Genomic DNA, 20,548 nt, shown 5'->3' with positions numbered 1-20,548 from the left:
TGTTATCTCATATTTCCTTGAGATTAATATCTGTGTGTTTATGTATATGTATGTGTGCCTGTGTGTATACATTCAGTGCAAATACTGGAATTTTTTTCCCCCTGAGCTGCATCAGGCTTAATCTTACTGGTGTTAGCGTTGTAAAATCTCAAATGGCAGCATGCTGTATGAAGCCTCCCATAAATTCACATGCAGGAATTTGACCACATTTGCTTATTAGCTAGTAGTTTATAGCCACATGATCATGATTGCACCTGTGAGCAGCACAGACAGTAAATTACCAGAAATGGGACCAGCCCCATCTGTAGGATTTAGCAGAATTTTTGATATAAAGAATCTATATTTAGTTTCTAGGCTAAGTATCTTGTAATTATCCTCAATCTAAAATAAAGGAAATAAAAATTTTTCACTAGAGAAATAGTGGTAAATTTACAGCCTTTTTACCTGATTATTTATATCCTTAACTTTATGATTGTTTTTCTCCTGGTAATTAACTGGCCAGATGCCCACAGAGCCTTGCCCATGAAGCAGTGTAATGGCATGTTATGTTTTTATGAAACATAGTACTTTATTTATAGTTAATGAAGTGGTTTCATACACATTCTGTCATTTAGTATTTACCTAAGCTTGGTAGGACAGGTCATTATCCCCATTTCATGGGTGAGGAAACAAGTGGTAGAGCCTAGTGACACAAGCCCAGTGCTCTTTGCTTTGTACCTTGTAGTTATATTCAAGCTATAGATGTATCCATTTATGGGACTGATTCTTCCCCTCATGGAATCTTACATTATGGGGCTTCTTAATGTACTGATCATAAAAAGAGCAAATATAGAGTAATTAATTATTTTTTAAGTATTGCTAAACAAGATAGGTGAAACAGCCACCTTTCTTTTCAAACCAAAGCATGGTACAAATAGATACTCTATGAGCACTACCAGTATGTTGGGAAATTGTCTTTAGTGAATCCTAAATTCACTAAGGTCAAATAAATAGTTGAAGGACTTTTTCCAAATAGGTATAGCATTAAAGGTGTATTAGGTATTCTATGGCACTCCTTAGCTGTGTACATGCAGACCTTGTGGTATGTATTGGGCACCTTCCAAATTTACTTTATTGTCTTGGACCACAGAGATTGGTATTCTTAAATGAGCCATGGTGTTCTCAAATGATCAGTTGCTTTAGATTTCCTAGCTGTGATGAAAGTATTTATTCTTTCTTTATAATGGTTGCTTTAACCCTAGTGGAGTAGTTAGGAAAGAGAAAATTCAGATTTCTTGGAGTAATGTCTGCATAAATAAAGTAACACTGTCATCATTTTCACAACATACCAACAATTACGGTTTCAAAACCTGTATAGAATTTAGCCAGGTGATCTGTCCCCTAAGTGTGTGGCTGTGGAAATATCTCTAACAAGGGGACTGGACTGCTGCTGTTCTTCTGAACTACATTGACATTGAAAAGATGCAGTGACTTCCTATCACGAGGCCCCCAGGGAGTGAACTTGATCTACCAGGCCTTTCCATCGCCATTGTTGGTTGGTGAGCAGATGTCTTGGGAGCTACTGCAGCTTTAACAGACTTGAAAGCCTTAAGTTTTCTTGTTTAAGCTCTCCATTTTGAAATGTGTAAGAATTTGGCAACTTAGCATTTTGAAGTAAAAGTAAAAGGCTTGGTGGATTCATGTTCCAGGCTGAGAAAACCTATAGGTTCTTAAGTTTTTGGTCCTCATCTCTACTGAGTTATCAGTTCTAAAGTAGGAGGAGGACATGCAGTCAAAGAGCACAGAACTGAGAATCAGGAGACATTGGTTTTAGTTCCAGCTCTGAGATATATTTGCTCTCTGACCTTGGGCAAGTCCCTCATTCTACCTGGATGAAGTGTCTTTATCTGTCAGTTGGGAATATTAAGACCCGTGCTGTCTGTCTTATATGTTTGTAGTGAGAAGTGAGATAAAGTAAAGCTACTTTAAAAGTGTAAAGCACTATACAGATGTAAGGGATTAGCATAGCCTCCTAGGACCTCAGTTGCTTTTGCACTCTTTGAAGTGGTCTTTACATTCTCAGTTCCTGACAGCTATATATGTAGAGGTGGGAGATTTAGGGTTTGGTTGACTTGGAGGATATGCTTCTTATGCCTTTTTGAAAAAAGAAAAAAAAAATTTAATCAATGATAAAAGACACTAAGCTGAGGGCAGAATTCACAGTATAACTGTGAATCAGCAGACTCTGTACAGCCAAATCAATACAGCCAACCTCATATTGACGTTCTTATAACAGTCTCCAGGTTTTTAACTGAGAATTCTCTGCCCCACCCCGTTTTTAGAAGGATTAACTCACCAGCACAATCTTCCATTTTCCAGGGGAGCCTATTTTTAGATATTTGTCTGCATTTGTGCGACAGTTTCTAAAGTAGAGAATATTTCCTTTAATCTCAACTCTTTTCAACTCTTCCTTTGACTTATTGACTGTACAACATTACTGCTCAACTGAGCACTAGTACTTGAGAAGGAATTTCCCCACATGCAGATTTCAAAGAAAAGAATCCAGAGTGAGGAGGCCAGGGATACTTGGGAATTTAAAACGGTTCTTAAGGAGCATGTGTTCATTCATTCAGTACATGTGTATTGAGTTCCCACTATGTGCAGGGCTTGTTTGCCTTGAGTTTGTACCAGAAGCAAAGACAATTACATAAGAACCATGAGAAAATAGCATGGAAATTTTGGGCTTAAAAAATAATATGCCATACAAACAAGTCTGAAGAAAGTGAGTAAGTGAATAGATTTGATTCGGTATCAGAAATGGTTTCTTGGGGAGAAAAAATTGAGGTCATTGATTAGTGAATGTGTATATTACAGTTTAGTTTCCTTACAGTTGTACTGAAAAGGCAAGTTTCTTACTAATGCTATTAAAACAAAACAAAACAAACCTTAAGTTGATTTAAATCCATGAAATAGTCTCAGAAATTCCTGCTCTGCAGAACATGTTTCCTTCATTCCAGGATCTTGGATGGAGATGGAAGCAGCCAGAGCTCTCTTTAGAACTCAGAATGTTTTTCTTCAGGGGCGGGTGGAGTGGGGACCTGGGAGGGGTAGAGACTGCATAGATTCCAAGTCTTTTCTGCCGTCCAGCTTAACTAACAAGATTTCTTCTACAAGACAGAACAGCCACACACTCCCAGCTTACAGAAGTCTTGAGGTGTTCAGAGAGATGTCCAAATGTTTTTGAATTAGTGTGGAAGAAAAACTTGCATAGCTCCTGATCTTTGGCTTTCCCAGGGAACTTGAGTCATTTCCGGCTAGAGTTCTTTGCTTATTTGGAACCAGTACATTCATTCTAAATTTAATAGTTTAAAGGGCTATAAAAATTGTTTCATGCTCATAGATGGGAGAAGATTCTTTTCTCTAGTTTAATGTGTATTTTCATGTGTCTGAAACTTGCTTTTTAAGAAATTATGTTAAAACCAAATTAAGTAGTCTAGGTTAGAGATAGAAGGAAGCTAGTTGGGTCACTTGCTACAGTACCTAAAGGGGATTGGTATAGAGTGACCTAGGAAAATCCTTTCTATCTTTTGTTTTGTTTCTTTTCCTGCCACATGGTGAGGCCAGTGAGGCACTTGTCTCAGGTGCCGAATTTAAGGGAGCACCAAAAACTCAATAAATCAAAGTTAATGCAAAAAAAAAATCCATGATGAACAAAATATCAAAATTTTATACAGGGAAAAAATTTACATATAGTCAGTATTACTGGAGTTTGGGGCTCCTACCTTTAGGCTTGGTACTGCTTCTGGGACTGTTCAGGCCAGGAGTAGATGTCAGCTCTGAGCAGTGATGATGGTGTGATGCTGTCTGGCATTTGTGTGATGCTCAGTACTTTTTGAAGCTTTTTAATTTGCATTTTCCCATTTTTGTGCCACATCAGGCCTTATAAGGTTTTGCTATGAGTGAAGAAACAGAGGTCCTAAGAAGTTAAGTGGTTTGCCCAAGATCATAACCATATAGCAAGTTAATAATAGTCAGTGAGCAAGAAATACACCCCCTGTCCCCATACGCTTTCTTTATCTGTTTACCCTGTACTTTACTGCCCTCCACTGTTCACAGCTGGGTATTCATAGGCCTAGAGACATGTGAAGGGGAAGGATAAAATGGAAAAGACACCCCCCCCCCAAAAAAAAGGGACAGCCTGGAGAGAGACAACAGAAGAAATGAAAGAAAGATGCTTATATGGTAGAAGATAGCAGTGCCATAGCACCTTCTTTTCTGTGACTCCCACAGAGATGTGGGGAACTGGATGAAAATGATCTTTGGGGCTAAGGATTTGAGTCATTGATCCAGGGTGAGACTGCTTATCTGTCTGAACAATTTGAATATATACGTAGCTTAAAACAGTACAAAAATTGGAGTGAACAAGCTCTGATAAATCAAGAACAGAATGTTAGAGCTTTTGCATTTCTGATTCCACCACTTTCTCTGACCTTGAGGAAGTAACTTAAGATACCTGACTCTTAGCCTTCTTATCTGTAAAACGGGAATAATACTGATACCTTTATCACTGAGCTGAGTGAAGATCATTTGAAGGTAATTTATGTGTAAACTCTACTTGGTATCTTTGAAGCATTCTTCAGAATCACATTTCTCACCTCACGCCCAAATGCAGGATCCTGCCAGAGACTAGGCAAGAGGTTTTTCTCGGTATTCTCTCAAAAGGGACCCGGTAAGCAAAATGGCTCTTTGTTTTAGGATACAACGTAACCTGGGTTTACAGACACTATTTCTTTAGTTCATGTCAGAAGTCTCTTTCAGGCTCAGGGCCTGAAATACCAGTTACTCACCATTCTTCCTACAAAAATTTATTTACTCTCATTAGGCCGGAGGGTCAAAGAGATTAACAGATATCTCTGTGGGACAGAGGGGCCTGGCTCAGCTCACTCCTAATTAAGGCTGAGTAGGTGAGGGAGGCAGGGGAGCTGTATAACAGCTGTGTGATCTAGGGCAAACTTTTCAGTCTCTCCACCAGTAGGAGGGAGGGAGTCATGGAAGGAGTAAATGAAATAAAGCACCTAACATGATACTTTATAACAAGAGTTGACAAACCTTTTCTGTAAAGGGCCAGATAATTTAGGCTTTACATGCCATGCAGTTTATGTTGCAGCTCCTCAACTCTACTATTGTAATGCAGAAGCAGCCATGGACAATATGAAAATGAATGTGTATCACTTGTTCCAAGAAAACTTTACCAAAATGGGGTGCTGGCCATGGTTTGGGAGCCCTTGCTTTAGAATACCTCGCTCAAATATTTGGTCCCTTTTCTTCATCATACAAAATACAAACAGTGTTTTGTATTCAGAGATGGTTTAAGTTTGAGCATTAATGAAGGGATGACCAAGAAAATATATTAAATAGGATGTTTATATACCATTTTCTGTTCAACAGAAACAAATTTTAAAATGTTCTGTTCATGCTTTCATATTAGTTTAATTGCTTGTACCAGTTGCTGTGTTCTTTTTTTCTTCCTGTTATATTACAGCCATATTATGATCTAGCCCCTGTTTCAAAGATTATGTTGTAGGAGATAGCAAACAGAAACATATTTGAATTTTGTTTTCAAAGGGAAAGTGGCTCTTTGCCTTTGAAAATGTAACTGTCCTGTGAGCGGATCTTTAAGGAGTGCAGTGTGCAGTCAGTTTTGATCCTTATTTTGGGAAGCATGGTTTTCCACTTTGGCACTTTGAAAAGCAGCCTCATTTTTAGCCTCTTGGGGCTAAAGACAGACATACCCTCAAACATTGAACTTGGCATTAAACAGGGTTGGGGAAATGGGTCTTTAGTAAGGCTACGTTTTTCATTCTTGTGGTAGTGGGGACTATGTAATAGTCTGCCAGAAAGTGTAACCATCTAGTAGTACCCAGCTATGCAAGGGTTTAGAACGTAAATAGTAAGGTTTCTGGCAGTACGCTTAGTGCTTTCTTGCGATTAAATAGAAACCTTAGATGGGCTTAAATAAAGACTATTGAATACTCTTGGCTCTCCAGTCACCCCACCTTCTCTTGCATTCATTCTTTTATTGCGTCCTCAGGTGATGAGGTATAGGGCTTCTCTACCAAACCACGAGACCCATTTGGCATATGCATTCAGTGTACATAGCTCCTGGATTGGCTTCGTGAAATGACTGGCTTAAGGCTATCCAACTGGTAGGTAGCAGGCCAGTTCACTAATACAGGTCTTTTAATTTCCAAAACAGTTCTCTTTTACTCATTCTGGAATTACAAGTTGAGATTGGTTTTATTATGGAGAGAATGTTTGCTTCCTTAAAGCCTGAAATGCTTTTTAGCCATTGTGATTGATAATGGTATATGTCCTAAGAAACACATCCATCTGGATAAATAAGAGAACCAAATTGTCTTTTGTTGGTGGCATTGTTTTGTGTTGAATGTCTCAGTCCTCAGTTCTAGTTTTCACTTTTTTTTTGTAGTCTGGAAGAATATCAAATAGAAAACACATATTAGCTTAATCCTACCCCCTTTCTTCCTCATCCATCTATTTATTCATATCAGTATTTTTTCTTTCTGTTTACTTCTTGCTCATCCTTTAAAATAAGACATCCCAACAGTTTTAGATAATTCAAATTGCGAATCCTGGGACTACAGTAAATACCCGTGCAGTATTGGAACAAAGTGAATATGACAGTGCTGCCCAGTGGGCAAACTAAAAGTGTGTCATCTCATGGCAGAGAGACCTGGTCAAAATGCAAATCAAAAGAGGAGTGAAGACTGCCCTCCCCTTATGTGGGACCTGACTCCCAGGGATGTAATTCTCACTGGCAACGCAGGATATGACTCCCGGGGATGAATCTGGATCCAGCATCATGGGATTGAGAATATCTTCTTGACCAAAAGGGAGATGCGAGATGAAATGAAATAAAGTTCTGGTGGCTGAGAGATTTCAAATGGAGTTGAGAGGTCACTGTGGTGGACATTCTTATGCACTATATAGATAACACCTCTTAGGTTTTAATGTATTGGAATGGCTAGATGTAAATACCTGAAACTATCAAACTCCAGCCCAGTAGCCTTGACTCTTGAAGATGATTGTATAGCAATGTAGCTTACAAGGGGTGACAGTGTGATTGTGAAAACCTTGTGGATTGCACTCCCTTTATCTAGTGTATGGATGGATGAGTAGAAAAATGGGGGCAAAAACTAAATGAAAAATAGGGTGGCATCGGGGGGATGGTTTGGGTGTTCTTTTTTACTTTTATTTTTTATTCTTATTGTGATTCTTTCTGATGTAAGGAAAATGTTCAAAAATAGATTGTGGTGATGAATGCATGACTGTATGATGGTACTGTGAATAGTTGATTGTACACCATGGATGATTGTATGGTATGTGAATATATTTCAATAAAACTGAATTTAAAAAAAAAAAAAAGAGGAGTGAAGATATGTGCTTTGAACATCGGGGGATAATTGGTGATATATGTGAAGTTGGAGATTCAAAGAATGATTGGTGACTCACACGTTCCAAAAGGCCTTAAAAGCCACAGAAGTTGGATTAGGGGCCATAAAGAGGAAGAGCATTGTATACCAGTGTTTGTATTTGTTTTCAGTCAAAACTGACTTAAGTTGTATTTGTTTACATTTGATAGTAAAATCATTATTTTTAGGTAAAACTTGACTGCCATGGATGGGTCAGCCAGAACTTCAATAGGAAGTAGCATTAATCAAGAATTAGGCTTGATTTTAGAGGAACTTCCTGTGATCTTTCTTCCTTGAACAGTTGTTGTGTTAGGATTTTAGGTGTTATTGCCCAACATCTCTGGCTTTAGTTACTTTAAAGAGCTGTCTTGTGAGTTTAGGCATCTTATAAAAGACTTCGGTAAAGAGAATGAAGTACATTCTAAGGAATACAGAGCAAAAATTTAAAAGGTACCGAGTTTTAGAAATAAGGTAATACTGTAATAAAGCTATACTCTTGTATTTTGTGATAGTGATCATTTGAATACATCCTGTACCATGTCTAGACCTATCACTGTAAGGGAAGATTTGGTGATACGATACCTAGTCAAAAGCAGAAGCTTAAAAGATTTAAGAGAGTCTTAAAAGAGGAGAACTTTGCTTCTGGAATTTTCTGAGAACAGCTTAAGTTTCTACATTTCTTCAAGAATGATAAAGAAATAATTGGATTTTACAGTGACAGCTAGATTGGCCACTTTTTGAATGGTCTGATTGAATCATCCCACTTCCTCCATGATTTTCTCCATTATCTTCCAGCTAACGTATCATCAAACATAAGAGTTTGCCCTCCTTCTCTTACTTAACCATTTTCATTAATTTTTTGAACTTTACTAGTCTATGTTGGTCACCTTCCTGAGAAGTGTCTGACTTTGAAAAGATTTACATTTGGGAATGGTGCATACCCACATTTCTTCTTAAATTTTTATTGTGGTAACATGTATACTACAGCACTAAATTTCCCATTTTAATCACTTTCATGTGTATCAATTAAATGATATTATATTCTACATTTTGTGCTACCATCACCACCAACCATTACCAAAACTTTTTCTTCTCCTCAAACAGAAACTCTTTACCCATTAAACAATATCTCTCTGTCCCCTGGTAACCTGTAATCTACTTTCTGTCTCTATAAATTTGCTTATTCTAGGTGTTTCATAAAAGTAGAAACATACGATATTTGACCTTTTGTATTTAGCTTATTTTACTCAATAGGATGCCTTCAGGGTTCATCCATGTTGTAGCATGTATGAGAACTTCATTCCTTTTTACAGCTAAATAATATTCCATTGTATACTTATACTACATTTTGTTTATCCATTCATCTGTTGATGGACAATTGTGTTGCTTCCAACTTTGGACTGTTAGGAACAATGGTGTACCAATATCTGTTTGAGTCCTGTTTTCAGTGTTTTTGGTTTTATTCCTAGAAATGGAATTGCTGGGTCATATGCTCATCCTATACTTAACTTTCTGAGGAACACCAAATTGTTTTCCACAGTGGCTGCACCATTTTACATCCCCACTAGCAATGAATGAGTGTTCCCGTTTCTCCACAACCTCTCCAACATTTATTTCCTGTTTTTGTTTTGTTTTGTTTTGTTGGTTTTTAAAATAGTAGCCATTCTAGTGGATGTGAATGGATACCTCATTGTGGCTTTGATTAGCATTTCCCTAATGGCTAATGATGTTGATCATCTTTTCGTGTTTTTGTTGGCCATCTGCAGATCTTTGGAGAAAATGTCTATCAAGTCATTTGCACATTTTTTTTGTCTTTTTGTTGTTGAGTTGTAGGAGTTCTAGATATTAAAACTCCTATCAGAAATATGACTTTCAAGTATTTTCTCCCATTCTGTAGGGTTGTCTTTTCACTTTCTTGCTGATGTCCTTTGCCCAAAAGTTTTTAATTTTGATGAAGTCCAGTTAATATGTTTTTTTTTCTTTTGTTCCTCATTCTTTTAGAGTAAAGTCTAGAAGAATCCATTGCCTAATACAAGGTTCTGATGATTTTCTCCTGTGTTATGTTCTAAGAGTTTTATGGTTTTAACTTATACTTAGGTTGTTGACCCATTTGGAGTTAATTTTTGTATATAGTATGAGGTAGGGATCTAGTTTCATTCTTTTGCATGTGGATGTCCAGTTTTCTCAGCATTATTTATGGAGGGCACTATTCCTTTCCCCATTGAGTAGACTTGGCACTCTTGTTGAAAACTAGTTTGCAACAGATATGTGGGTTTATTTCTGAACTCTGAGTTCTGTTCCATTGATCTATTTGTCCTTATGCCAGTACCATCTTTGTACTGTAGTAAGTTTTGAAATTGGAAGTGTGAGTCCTCCCACTTGATTCTTCTTTTTCAGGATTTTGATTATTCAGGGCCCTTTGCATTTCATATGAATTTGATGTTTGGCTTTTCTGTTTCTGCAAAAAAGGCTTTTGAAATTTTGACTGGGGTGGTGTTGAATCTGTAAATCATTTAGGTAGTATTGCCATCTTACCAATATTAAGTATCCCAGTCCATGAATATGGAATATATTTCAATTTACTTAAGTCTTCTTTAATTTCTTTCAGCAATGTTTTGGAGTTTTCACTGTAAATCTTTTGTATCCTTGGTTAAAGTTATTCCTACATACTTTATTCTTTTAAATGCTATTGTGAATGGAATTACTTTCTTGATTTTTGTATTGTTCATTGCTATTGTACAGAAAGACAACTGATATTTGTGTAGTGAGCTTGTCATTTTCTTTTTTCTTAAATCCACTTCAGTAAGTCAGCTGAATTCAGGTGGATTTCTGATTGTAGCCCTTGTTTTAAAGACCTAGAGAGAGACTCATTTATTCTGCACTTCCTAGAATAGCTTGTATAACTGCTTTCTTTGGTTGTTTAAGCAATCCCAATAAGTCCATTTCAGGGTCAAGCTTTCCGAAAAGACCTCTTATTCTCAGAAAGGCCATATAGAGCAACTTTCTTGACCCTTCATTCAGGATAATTACTTATCAGACTTTGTGCTAGGTGCTGTGAGAGATCCAGAGATGAATCATACTCAAGTCCTGCCTTCAAGGAGCTTGTAAACCAGAACGGGAGATAAGAAGACAGGCTCATAAATAATGATCATACAGAGTAATGTGTTGAAGGAGGAAAGAGAGAGGTATAGATGAAAGGATCTGAGGATTCATAGGAAGGAGTGATGACTTACAGATGGAGATACTTAGAGAAGACTTTTAGCGAGATGGCTGTTGAGTTGGACTTCGGAGAAGCAGCCTTTTCATGATGGACTTTTGATTCTCCAAACTGTTCTAAGGATCCTTTGAAAAACAGACAAATTAATAGATGTCGGGGGGTTGATAATACTTCTAGGAACAATCATTCAGTGCTTCATCAGATCCTTAAGCTTTTATTAGATGAACAGTCCATCTAATTCCAGTATTTATGAAGTGATTAATGAATATGAATGATAAATCTAACATGAATAATTAATTCAACCTGGGAAATTCTATATTGCATTTTTATTGGTATGATCTAAGCTAATGTAGCTTGGTCTTAAGGCAGTTTTGTCCTTGTAACTGTATATAAATAGCTTTATCCAGGGATAGAGAGAGCAATTTAACATGGTGTGAAAAGGATCTGGAATATAAATGTCTTTTCTTAGGTTTAAATGCATGGCTTCCCACATTGCCCTTGAAAATGAACCCAGTGCATTTTCCATGGGTTGCAGATGCTGTAAATGGGCTATATCTGTAGCAAAATCAATCCAGTTGCAATTAATGCATTAATTATTAAAATAAGAGGTGGTGATTGACTGTAATTGCTTTATTTTATTTATTTATTTATTTTTTACTTATTAGGATGTTTGGTCAGCAGAATTAATTTGATTGTTTTTATGATCAGGTTTTACTTTAAATCATGCCTCAGTCTCTCAGGAAATATTGTGAAGACCAATTTGTTTTTCCTGAAATATGTTCCTTGATTCTTGGTCTAATCTTTAAAGTCCAATGTAAAGACTAGTTCTGCTTTAGAGAAAGCCTTTTGAAGAAAGGTGCTCACTCTTTTGAGGAATTTGCAATAACAACTTATGTTCTTTCAAGAGATATTAAAAGAATTAGCTACTAATCACCTGTGTGGAACAATGCTAGAAAGCATGTTCCAAACCATAGTCTCCTTTTCCTCATGAGAGGATCTTGTGTCCCTGATGGAGTACCTTTGTCTTTTGAAGTCCAAGAAATTTATAGGAAGAGATTGCTGGGTGGAAATATTATAGAGTCTGTAACTCTAAATCTAAAGCTCAAATGGAACTTTGCTTGTAAATTCAACTTAAAGAAGAACAGCCAGACCTGTTCACAGATGGAAAGGAGTGTGCCTTAGGAGTGAGCCAGTTTCCCAGAACTGAAGAAGGAAGTGTTCAAATTTAAATTGAATGATCATTGAGGGAGTTAAGGGAGTTGGCAGAGGTTGAAGAGGAACCACAAGCATCTTATAGAGGAGTGGACTTTGGAGTGGACTTTGGTGGCTCTTGATATCTTGTTTTTAGTCCTAAACTTCCATGATGCAATGAAATATAAATTAGTTATTGACTTACATATATGTACTTATATATTTTGCCATTAACCATTTGTGATTTTCCAGTACACATAGCCCTATCAGGATAACAACTTAACTTTAAATCATTTTTTCAGTTTCAGACAGATTTGATAACTTGTGTTGTACCCACCCATACTACAGCAGTGTGTGGCTCTGACCCAGCCAAAAATTCATTTATGATCTTATGACTGCATAGGTGTTTAGGGACTGATCATGCCAACACATCCATACTTGGGGCAACTCAAAATTTAAGAGCAGACTGTGCACAGAGGGTTCTAAAAGTGCTTCCCTAATTTTGTGCTTTCTAACCCTCTAAATCTCATAGACTTTTGCACTCCAACTAAACCTACCCATTATTAGCAAGTTGTGCAGGTTTGAATGTATTATGTCCCCCAGGAAAAGCCATATTCTTTGATGCAATCTTGTGGGGCAGACGTAATAATGGGGATTAAGTTGGAACATTTGGATTAGGTTGTTTGCATGGAAATGCGCCCCACCCAACTGTAGATGATAACTGATGGGATATTTCCATGGAGGTGTGGCCCCACCCATTTAGGGTGGGCCTTGATCAGTAGAGCCATATAAATGGGCTGACAAACAGAGGGACGCTTGAAGAAAGCACAGGAGCTACAGATGAGAGACAGTTTGAAGATGGCCATTGAAAGCAGACTATTGCTCTGGAGAAGCTAAGAGAGGACAAATACCCCAGGTGCAGCTGTGAGTGACATTTTGAAGAGGAGCAAGCTTGCTAGAAAGGAACGTCCTGGGAGAAAGCCATTTTGAAACCAGAACTTTGGAGCAGACGCCAGCCACGTGCCTTCCCAGCTAGCAGAGGTTTTCTGGACGCCATTGGCCATCCTCCAGTGAAGGTACCCGATTACTGATGTGTTACCTTCGACACTTTATGGCCTTAAGACTGTAACTGTGTAGCCAAATAAACCCGCTTTTTATAAAAGCCAGTCCATCTCTGGTGTTTTGCATTCTGCAGCATTAGCAAACTAAAACACAAGTGCACACAGGCATCACCCTAGCTATTGTGTGTCTTTCTCCTTTGACCTTAGAAGTTTGCATGCAGATTTTGCAAAGATTCAAGGCCTGTTCTTGGATCCATGTAATGAAAGGCTAGATTCTCTTTTTTAAGTTTTTTTTGATAATTATTTTCATTTCCAGAAATTTTCTTTGTATGTCCCATTTAAAGAGGGTTAGATTGTCAAGAATACCTTGTAGGGAAGTGAGATACGGTAGGTTAGTGTAGGCTGGAGTGAAATAGTGACACATCCCAGAGTAATTTGGGCAGATAATAAAAAATATATTTACAGCCTCCCCCTCCCCAGCCCCGAGGATCTGGGGGAAGGTGCGGATGTGTTGGACATCCTCACCTGGACTGGTGTTGATGTTGTCACAAACGTTGGGACTGGTGGTTTGATGTGCTGAGCCCTCGAGCATGGGACTTGCCCTTATGAAGCTCATTACCACAAAGGAGAGTCTAAACTTGCATGTAATGGTGCCTAAGAGTCTCCTCCTGAATACCTCTTTGTTGCTCAGATGTGGCCCTCTCTCTCTCTAACTGAGCCATCTCAACAGGTGAACTCGCTGCCCTCCCCACTACGTGGGACCCGACTCCCAAGGGTGTAAATCTCCCTGGCAATGCAGAATATGAATCCCGGGGATGATTGTGGACCCGGCATCGTGGGACTGAGAGTATCTTGTTGACCAAAAGGGGGATGCAAAATGAGATGAAATAGTTTCAGTGGCTGAGAGATTTCAAATGGAGTCGAGAGGTCACTCTGGTGGACATTCTTATGGACTATATAGATAACACGTCTTAGGTTTTAATGTGTTGGAATAACTAGAAGTAAATACCTGAAATTACCAAACTCCAACCCAGCATTCTGGACTCCTGAAGATAATTATGTAATAATGTAGATTACAAGGGGTGACAGTGTGATTGTGAAGACCTTGTGGATCACACCCCCTTTATCTAGTGTATGGATGAATAGAAAAATGGGGATAAAAACTAAAGGACAAATGGGGTGGGATGGGGGAATGATTTGGGTGTTCTTTTTTCACTTTTATTTTTTATTCTTGTTCTGGTTCTTTCTGATGTAAGGAAAATGTTCAGAGATAGATTGTGGTGATGAACGCATAACTATGTTATCATACTGTGGACAGTGGATTGTATATCATGGATGATTGTATGGTGTGTGAATGTATTTCAATAAAACTGAATTTAATAAAAAAAAAAAAAAGAATACCTTGTAGGAAAATACTAGTAAAAATAAGTGGATTTTCTCTAGATTACCTTGATTTCTTTGTTCTCAATACATCTGAGAGAGTAGTATATAAGCCATGTGGTAATGAGTGAAAATGTCAAATGGGAGATGTTCTAGTTTGCTAATGCTGCTGGGATGCAAAACACAAGAAATGGATTGCCTTTTATAAAGGGGATTTATTTGGTTACAAAGTTACAGTTTTAAGGCCATAAAGTGTCCAAGGTAAGTCATCAACAATCGGGTACCTTCACTGGAGGATGGCCAATGGTGTCCGGAAAACCTCTGTTAGTTGGGAAGGCACGTGGCTGGCGTCTCCTCCAAAGTTCTGGGTTCAAAATGGCTTCCTCCCAGGATGTCCCTCTCTTGGCTGCAGTTCCCCAAAATGTCGCTCTTAGTTGCTGTTGGGGTGTTTCTCCTGTCTTAGCTTCTCTGGAGCAAGAGTGTGCTTTCAACGGCTGACTTCAAACTGTCTCACATCTGCAGCTACTCTCTCAGCTTCTGTGCGATCTTCAAAGTGTCTCCCTTGGCTGTAGCTCCTCTTCAAAATGTCACTCTCAGCTGCACTGAGTTCCTTCTGTTTGTCAGCTCATTTATATGGCTCCAGTGATTTAATTTAGACCCACCCTGAATGGAAAGGGGTAACACCTCCATGGAAATTATCCGGTCAGAGTCATCACCCACAGTTGGGTGGGACGCATCTCCATGGAAACACTCAAAGAATTACAGTCTAATCAACACTGATACATCTGCCCACACAAGATTACATCAAAGATAATGGCGTTTTGGGAGACATAGTACATTAAACTGGCACAGGCAATGAGTTTTGAGGAGACCTCACTTTGTTACTTAGGTCTCAAGATTTTATCCAGTCATTTCCAACTGTGGGTCAACACTCTGCCCTTTAATTCTCTCCAGAAACTCCAAAAACGTACTGCTTCCCAGGTCCTTAGCATTACTGTTGATGCCTCCAGCACCAGAAATTGTAGGTCTCCAGCACCAGAAATTGGCTCCAGACCTTTTCCCATTACATCATCACCCACTAATGTTACACAAAAGCGAAATCTGCTTTGAAGGTTGTACTCTTGTTTCCTTCCATTTCTTTCCTCTCATCATTTCTATTAGAAGGAGGAGAAAAACACCAGATATCAGAGACCTCTAGGACAATCCAGGCAAACATTTAAGAATGAATTGAATGTCCTCACGGTTTAAACGTAGGTTTATCAATCTTTATTCTATTCTGGTGGTGGAGGATGACCTGCCCAGCCATACACGGAGCCTGGAAAGTAACAAGTTTGGTCATGCGACACTTTGCTTTGGCACTTTTCTTTCAGCCCCTCGGAATTCCTCACAGTTTAAACGTAGATTTATCAATCTTTATTCTATTCTGGTGGTGGAGGATGACCTGCCCAGCCATACACGGAGCCTGGAAAGTAACAAGTTTGGTCATGCGACACTTTGCTTTGGCACTTTTCTTTCAGCCCCTCAGAATTAGTTCTTAATGATTTACATAGCTCTCCCTCAGCATCCTGTCACTGGCATGTTAAATCTTTTAAAATAATTCCCCAGAATAGGAATTATTATTCTCTTAGGAGAGCACTAAGTTTCTCTTTCTTTCTGTTTAATTAAACTGTTTTCTTGGATTTAAATTTGCCAGATAAGCATTTAAGCCATCTGGAGTTCTTCACTTTCTCCCATAAATCTTTTAAGACATTATAATATTATCTACAGTTATACTCAATCTGGGGCTCCTTCTTCATCTTCCTTCCCCCATTATGAAACAGTTGACCAAATACTCATTCTGACCATCTTCTTTCTCCATCCAGATTTTAATTCCCAGTTGTTTTCTTTAAACATCTTTAAATTTCCAGTTGCTGGGTGCTGTGTATGACTTTGTGCCTAGCAGCAAGGTTCAAGTTGGGAAATAATTGGAAGGTAGTTTGAATGCAGAGACTTCTTGCCACCCACTCAGTTTTTAGTTTAGGCTTTAGTGTTTGTGTCCATAGAGGTAGACTGGCCTGAGATTAGAAGGAATAGTGATCGTTAGTAGCCTCTCCCCCAACAAAAGCAAAAAAATAAACTTGGCTTCTAATATTTAAGACTTTGGGTTTATATTTCTGTACGCTATTAATGACTGGGGCCCTTAATGTATCTGCTGTAGGCCATGACATGAAGTGTGAAAAGCCATGGAGAACCTGAAAAAGCTTTGAAGGGAGTGGCCAGACTAAGGCAGCCAAGTGCCCCCCCCTCACCCCCTCCTCCCACGTATGAAGTTAGAAACCCTAGAGTCGTGTTAGGACTTTTAGTTTCGATTTTTAGTAACGTTAGATTTTCTAGTTGGAGTTCCTCGATAATCTCTTTGGTGTAAGATGAGAAGAATGGAAAACTTGCCTCCTTATGTTTTTGCAAAGATTTAAATTGGTATTAAAAACTTCTTCAGAATATACCTTCTCAGACTGAAAACTTGAACAAATTAATGAAAACATCCATAAAGAAAGATATAAATAACCTGGACAGAAAGTCTTACTTTATTATTTCTAATGTGTCTGGTGTATGGTTTGTTCTCAGTTGTCAAAATGTCCACAGAAGGAGGATTTGGTGGTACTAGCAGCAGTGATGCCCAGCAAAGCCTACAGTCCTTCTGGCCTCGTGTCATGGAAGAAATCCGGAATTTAACAGTGGTAAGAAAGAATGAGAAGCTTCTTTGATGAAAGTTTTAAAGAGTATAAAGAGCTGTGAGATGAATAACCAAAACTTAAACTAAAACTTTTTAATATCAGATACATTTACAAAGGCACAGTTCATTCCTGACCTGTAGGTAGGAAATGAAAAAAATGTATTTTACTCCAAGTGAAGTCTACAAGGGTGTCCGTCGTATCTTAGTGGCTTTCCTCAGGCCTGTGGGTGTGTGGTGGATGCTTTGATTTGGAGGTAGTTTAATGTAAGGCATATCTTTTAGGGGATGTAGAAAAGCAGAGCTCTCACCTCCTTTCATTCCTTAGGCTTGATTTAGTAGTATTAAATTTCTAGAACTTGTTGAAAACTGTTGAGCAATTTATTCAACAACAAAGCTATTGGGAGCCAAGCACTCTTTCCAGGTGTTAAAAAATAACTTAGATCAGGGTCTCTCAGCTGTAGCACTGTTGACATTTGGGATAGAGAATACTTTGTTGTAGGTGATTATCCTGTGCATTGTAGCATGTTCAGTGCATCTCTGGCCTCTACTTGCTAGATGCCAGAAAGAACCTAACTTTCCCCCTTCCCCACAGCTGTGATAACCGAAAATGTCTCCAAACATTGCAACATGTCTCCTTTGGGGCAAAATCACCGTCTAAGATCTATTGACTTAAACGAATCAAATATGATCCTGGCCCTTGAAGTACTTACAATCTAGTAATTACAACCAGAGTCATTTATTCAACAAATACTTACTAAATACTTACTGAGTTAGTCACAGTGATGAATCCTGAAGCAGTACAAGTCCAGGTGCTTTGGGAGCACAGAGAACATGGTGGTTTGTTCTCCCTAGTGGGATTAAGAAGGCTTTAAGTGAAAGGGGCATTTTCGTTGGATTTTGGAGAGTAGCAACAGGAGGTGAGACAGGTTAGAATTGGAATCTTTTTAGAATATAGTGTCATGTCCTTATGAAGAATGTTCCATTTGGTATTGTTTTATCAAATATTGAAGGGGATTCCCTGCGCTGGATGTGTCATTCCTGCCCTGGAGTTATTAGCATCCTGGCAGAGCAGACACTGGATTCCTTCCTGATACATAACTAATGCTGCAGTTCCTAAGAGCTAGTAGCCTTTAACCTCTGACATACAAAGTAATTTAATTCGTTCACTCAGAAAATACTGTGCAACTACTGTGGCTGTGCTACATACTGAGGGTTCAGCAGTCAGTCAAGATCATTGCTCTCATTCAACTATATTCTGGTGGGGGAGACAGACAGTAAACAAGTAATGAAATAAACAAAACAATGTCTCATGATAAATGCACACACTACAAGGATCAAAAACTAATTCATGTTGTCTGTGTACTTGGGCTTGTGCTTGTTTATATGTGGGTTTTCAGCAAATGAACTTGTTCTTTCTTAGTGTGTCCTGTGTACAGAGGTAAATTTCCACTGAAAAGTCATTGTTTCTCTTCTACAGTCCAAAGGCGGTAGTTATCTGTATTGTCTCAGTTATAAAAGAGATGAGAGAAAAATACAAAAATAAAAAGAAAAGAGATGAGAGGAGAAAATGAAAAGTGTAACATCAAAAATGGGGTGTCTTGTTCATATTGGGGGGAGGATAATCTCATGATTAAGCTTAATGGGTTTTAGTGTTGGAGACAGTCAGGTGTAAAACCAGTGTCCTTGGTGGCTCCTGGGGTGGGTGGAATTAGGCCAGTACAGCAAGTAGGAGCTTCAGCTTGAGCCCAGAAACAGAAATCTAAGATCAGACAAGGGGCCAGATAAACTCTGGAGGTTCAGGCTCAGCATTTAACTTTTCTGCTTTGTTAGGCTTTGATTTTCAACACACTTGGTTTTTTCAAGTTTGAATGCCAAGGGAGCAGATTGTGGTGTTGACTGAATTTTAGCACGTAGACAAACCTAGTCCATCAGAGGTTAAAAAAGGATTGCTTTGAGGGATTCAGTTTGGTTCAGGCGTTTGTGAGTGAAGAGAAAGAAGAGCAAGGAAGAAAGTTGTATTTACCATTCTTCTCTTGAAGACTAACTGAAAATTTCCACCCTTGTACTCTTGAAAAAAACTCAGATCTCTACCATGGTATATCTTTTACATCAGATGCTTCAAATTACATCTGGTATATAATATAGTAAGTGCTCAAAAAGTATCTGAACAAATCAGACTCCTCCGTTTCAGAGTCAGTGCAAAAAAGCATCAGTGCCAGGTTTGAGTGAGAATATAATCCAGTAAAGTCTGGATGATTGTTCCTTTTGTAAGACTCTTGTTTTCTACTCTGTGTGGGATTCTCTGACCACAACCCATGAAGGCATCTGTTTCTCTTATTGCACCTCTGCCTATGCAATGTGGCCAGACATTTTAGCAGTTAGTCTCTGTTTTTCCAGAACTCAACGGTACTTACAATCAGACATCCTCAGAAATGTCACAACCTCTTAGGTTGACACCTCAAAATGTCTGACAGATTTTTTAAAAAATATGTTATGTTTAAACTATGCAAACATGAGTAAAACTTATGAAGATATTCATAAGGTGTTGTGGTCTCTCTAAGAATGGGACACAGTGTTCTTTTTTTTTTTAATCTTCATTTTATTGAGATATATTCACATACCACGCAGTCATACAAAACAAATTGTACATTCGATTGTTCACAGTACCATTACAGTTGTACATTCATCACCTAAATCAATCCCTGACACCTTCATTAGCATACAAACAAAAATAACAAGAATGATAATTAAAGTGAAAAAGAGCAATTGAAGTAAAAAAAGAACACTGGGTACCTTTGTCTGTTTGTTTGTTTGTTTCCTTCCCCTATTTTTCTACTCATCCATCCATAAACTAGACAAAGTGGAGTGTGGTCCTTATGGCTTTCCCAATCCCATTGTCACCCCTCATAAGCTACATTATTATACAGTTGGGACAAGTGTTCTAAAAACAAATAATTGAAGTTTGCTAGATGGTATATTTTATGATATGGCCCCAGTCATTTTGGTCTGAGTCCTGCAAAAGGAATTCATCTTTATTCTCAGCTTAGCCATCACACTCTCCTCACTCTTAAAAGCTCTGTAACTGTCATAAATCCAGGTGGTGTTCAACTGGGATTGAGGTTGGTTAAAAACCATACCAAAATGATTGTACACCAGGGTGATTGTGTAAAATACCATACTCTTGTTCAACAGAGCTCTGAAAACAATAATTAACAGACTTCTTGGCATTGAATTTTACCCCTCTAGACTTCTTTGAAAGTGAGGAAGAGAAGCTAACTTTGTCTTTTGGGAGCCTGGGAGAAAAGAAAAATCTAATTCTTCCCTAACTATTCCCTATGTCCTATTCATCCTTGAGTTAGCTGTAATTTAATGCCTAGGTCGCTGTCTTTTTTTTTTTTTTTTTTTTTTTATAATTCAATTTTATTGATATATATTCACATGCCATGCAGTCATACAAAACATAGAATCAGTTGTTCATAGTACCACCATATAGTTGTGTGTGCATCACCAAAATTAA

At 38.3% G+C, this 20,548-nt stretch overlaps 1 protein-coding gene across 8 annotated transcripts in view; it reads left to right on the top strand.

Moving 5' to 3' along the window:
• NFYC (nuclear transcription factor Y subunit gamma) overlaps positions 1-20,548 on the top strand; it is a 72,313-nt gene that overhangs the window by 25,134 nt on the left and 26,631 nt on the right. For all 8 annotated transcript variants that reach the window (XM_037827561.1, XM_037827556.1, XM_037827560.1 and 5 more), the window contains exon 2: positions 16,923-17,035. In XM_037827561.1, the coding sequence (XP_037683489.1) occupies positions 16,931-17,035 (105 nt within the window). In that variant the 5' untranslated portion in view covers positions 16,923-16,930. The remainder of the gene's footprint in view (positions 1-16,922; positions 17,036-20,548) is intronic.

This window comes from Choloepus didactylus, chromosome 2 (genome assembly GCF_015220235.1).
Source record: "Choloepus didactylus isolate mChoDid1 chromosome 2, mChoDid1.pri, whole genome shotgun sequence".
In the NCBI taxonomy this organism is placed as follows: domain Eukaryota; kingdom Metazoa; phylum Chordata; class Mammalia; order Pilosa; family Megalonychidae; genus Choloepus; species Choloepus didactylus.
This window is presented reverse-complemented; position numbering and strand designations above follow the sequence as displayed.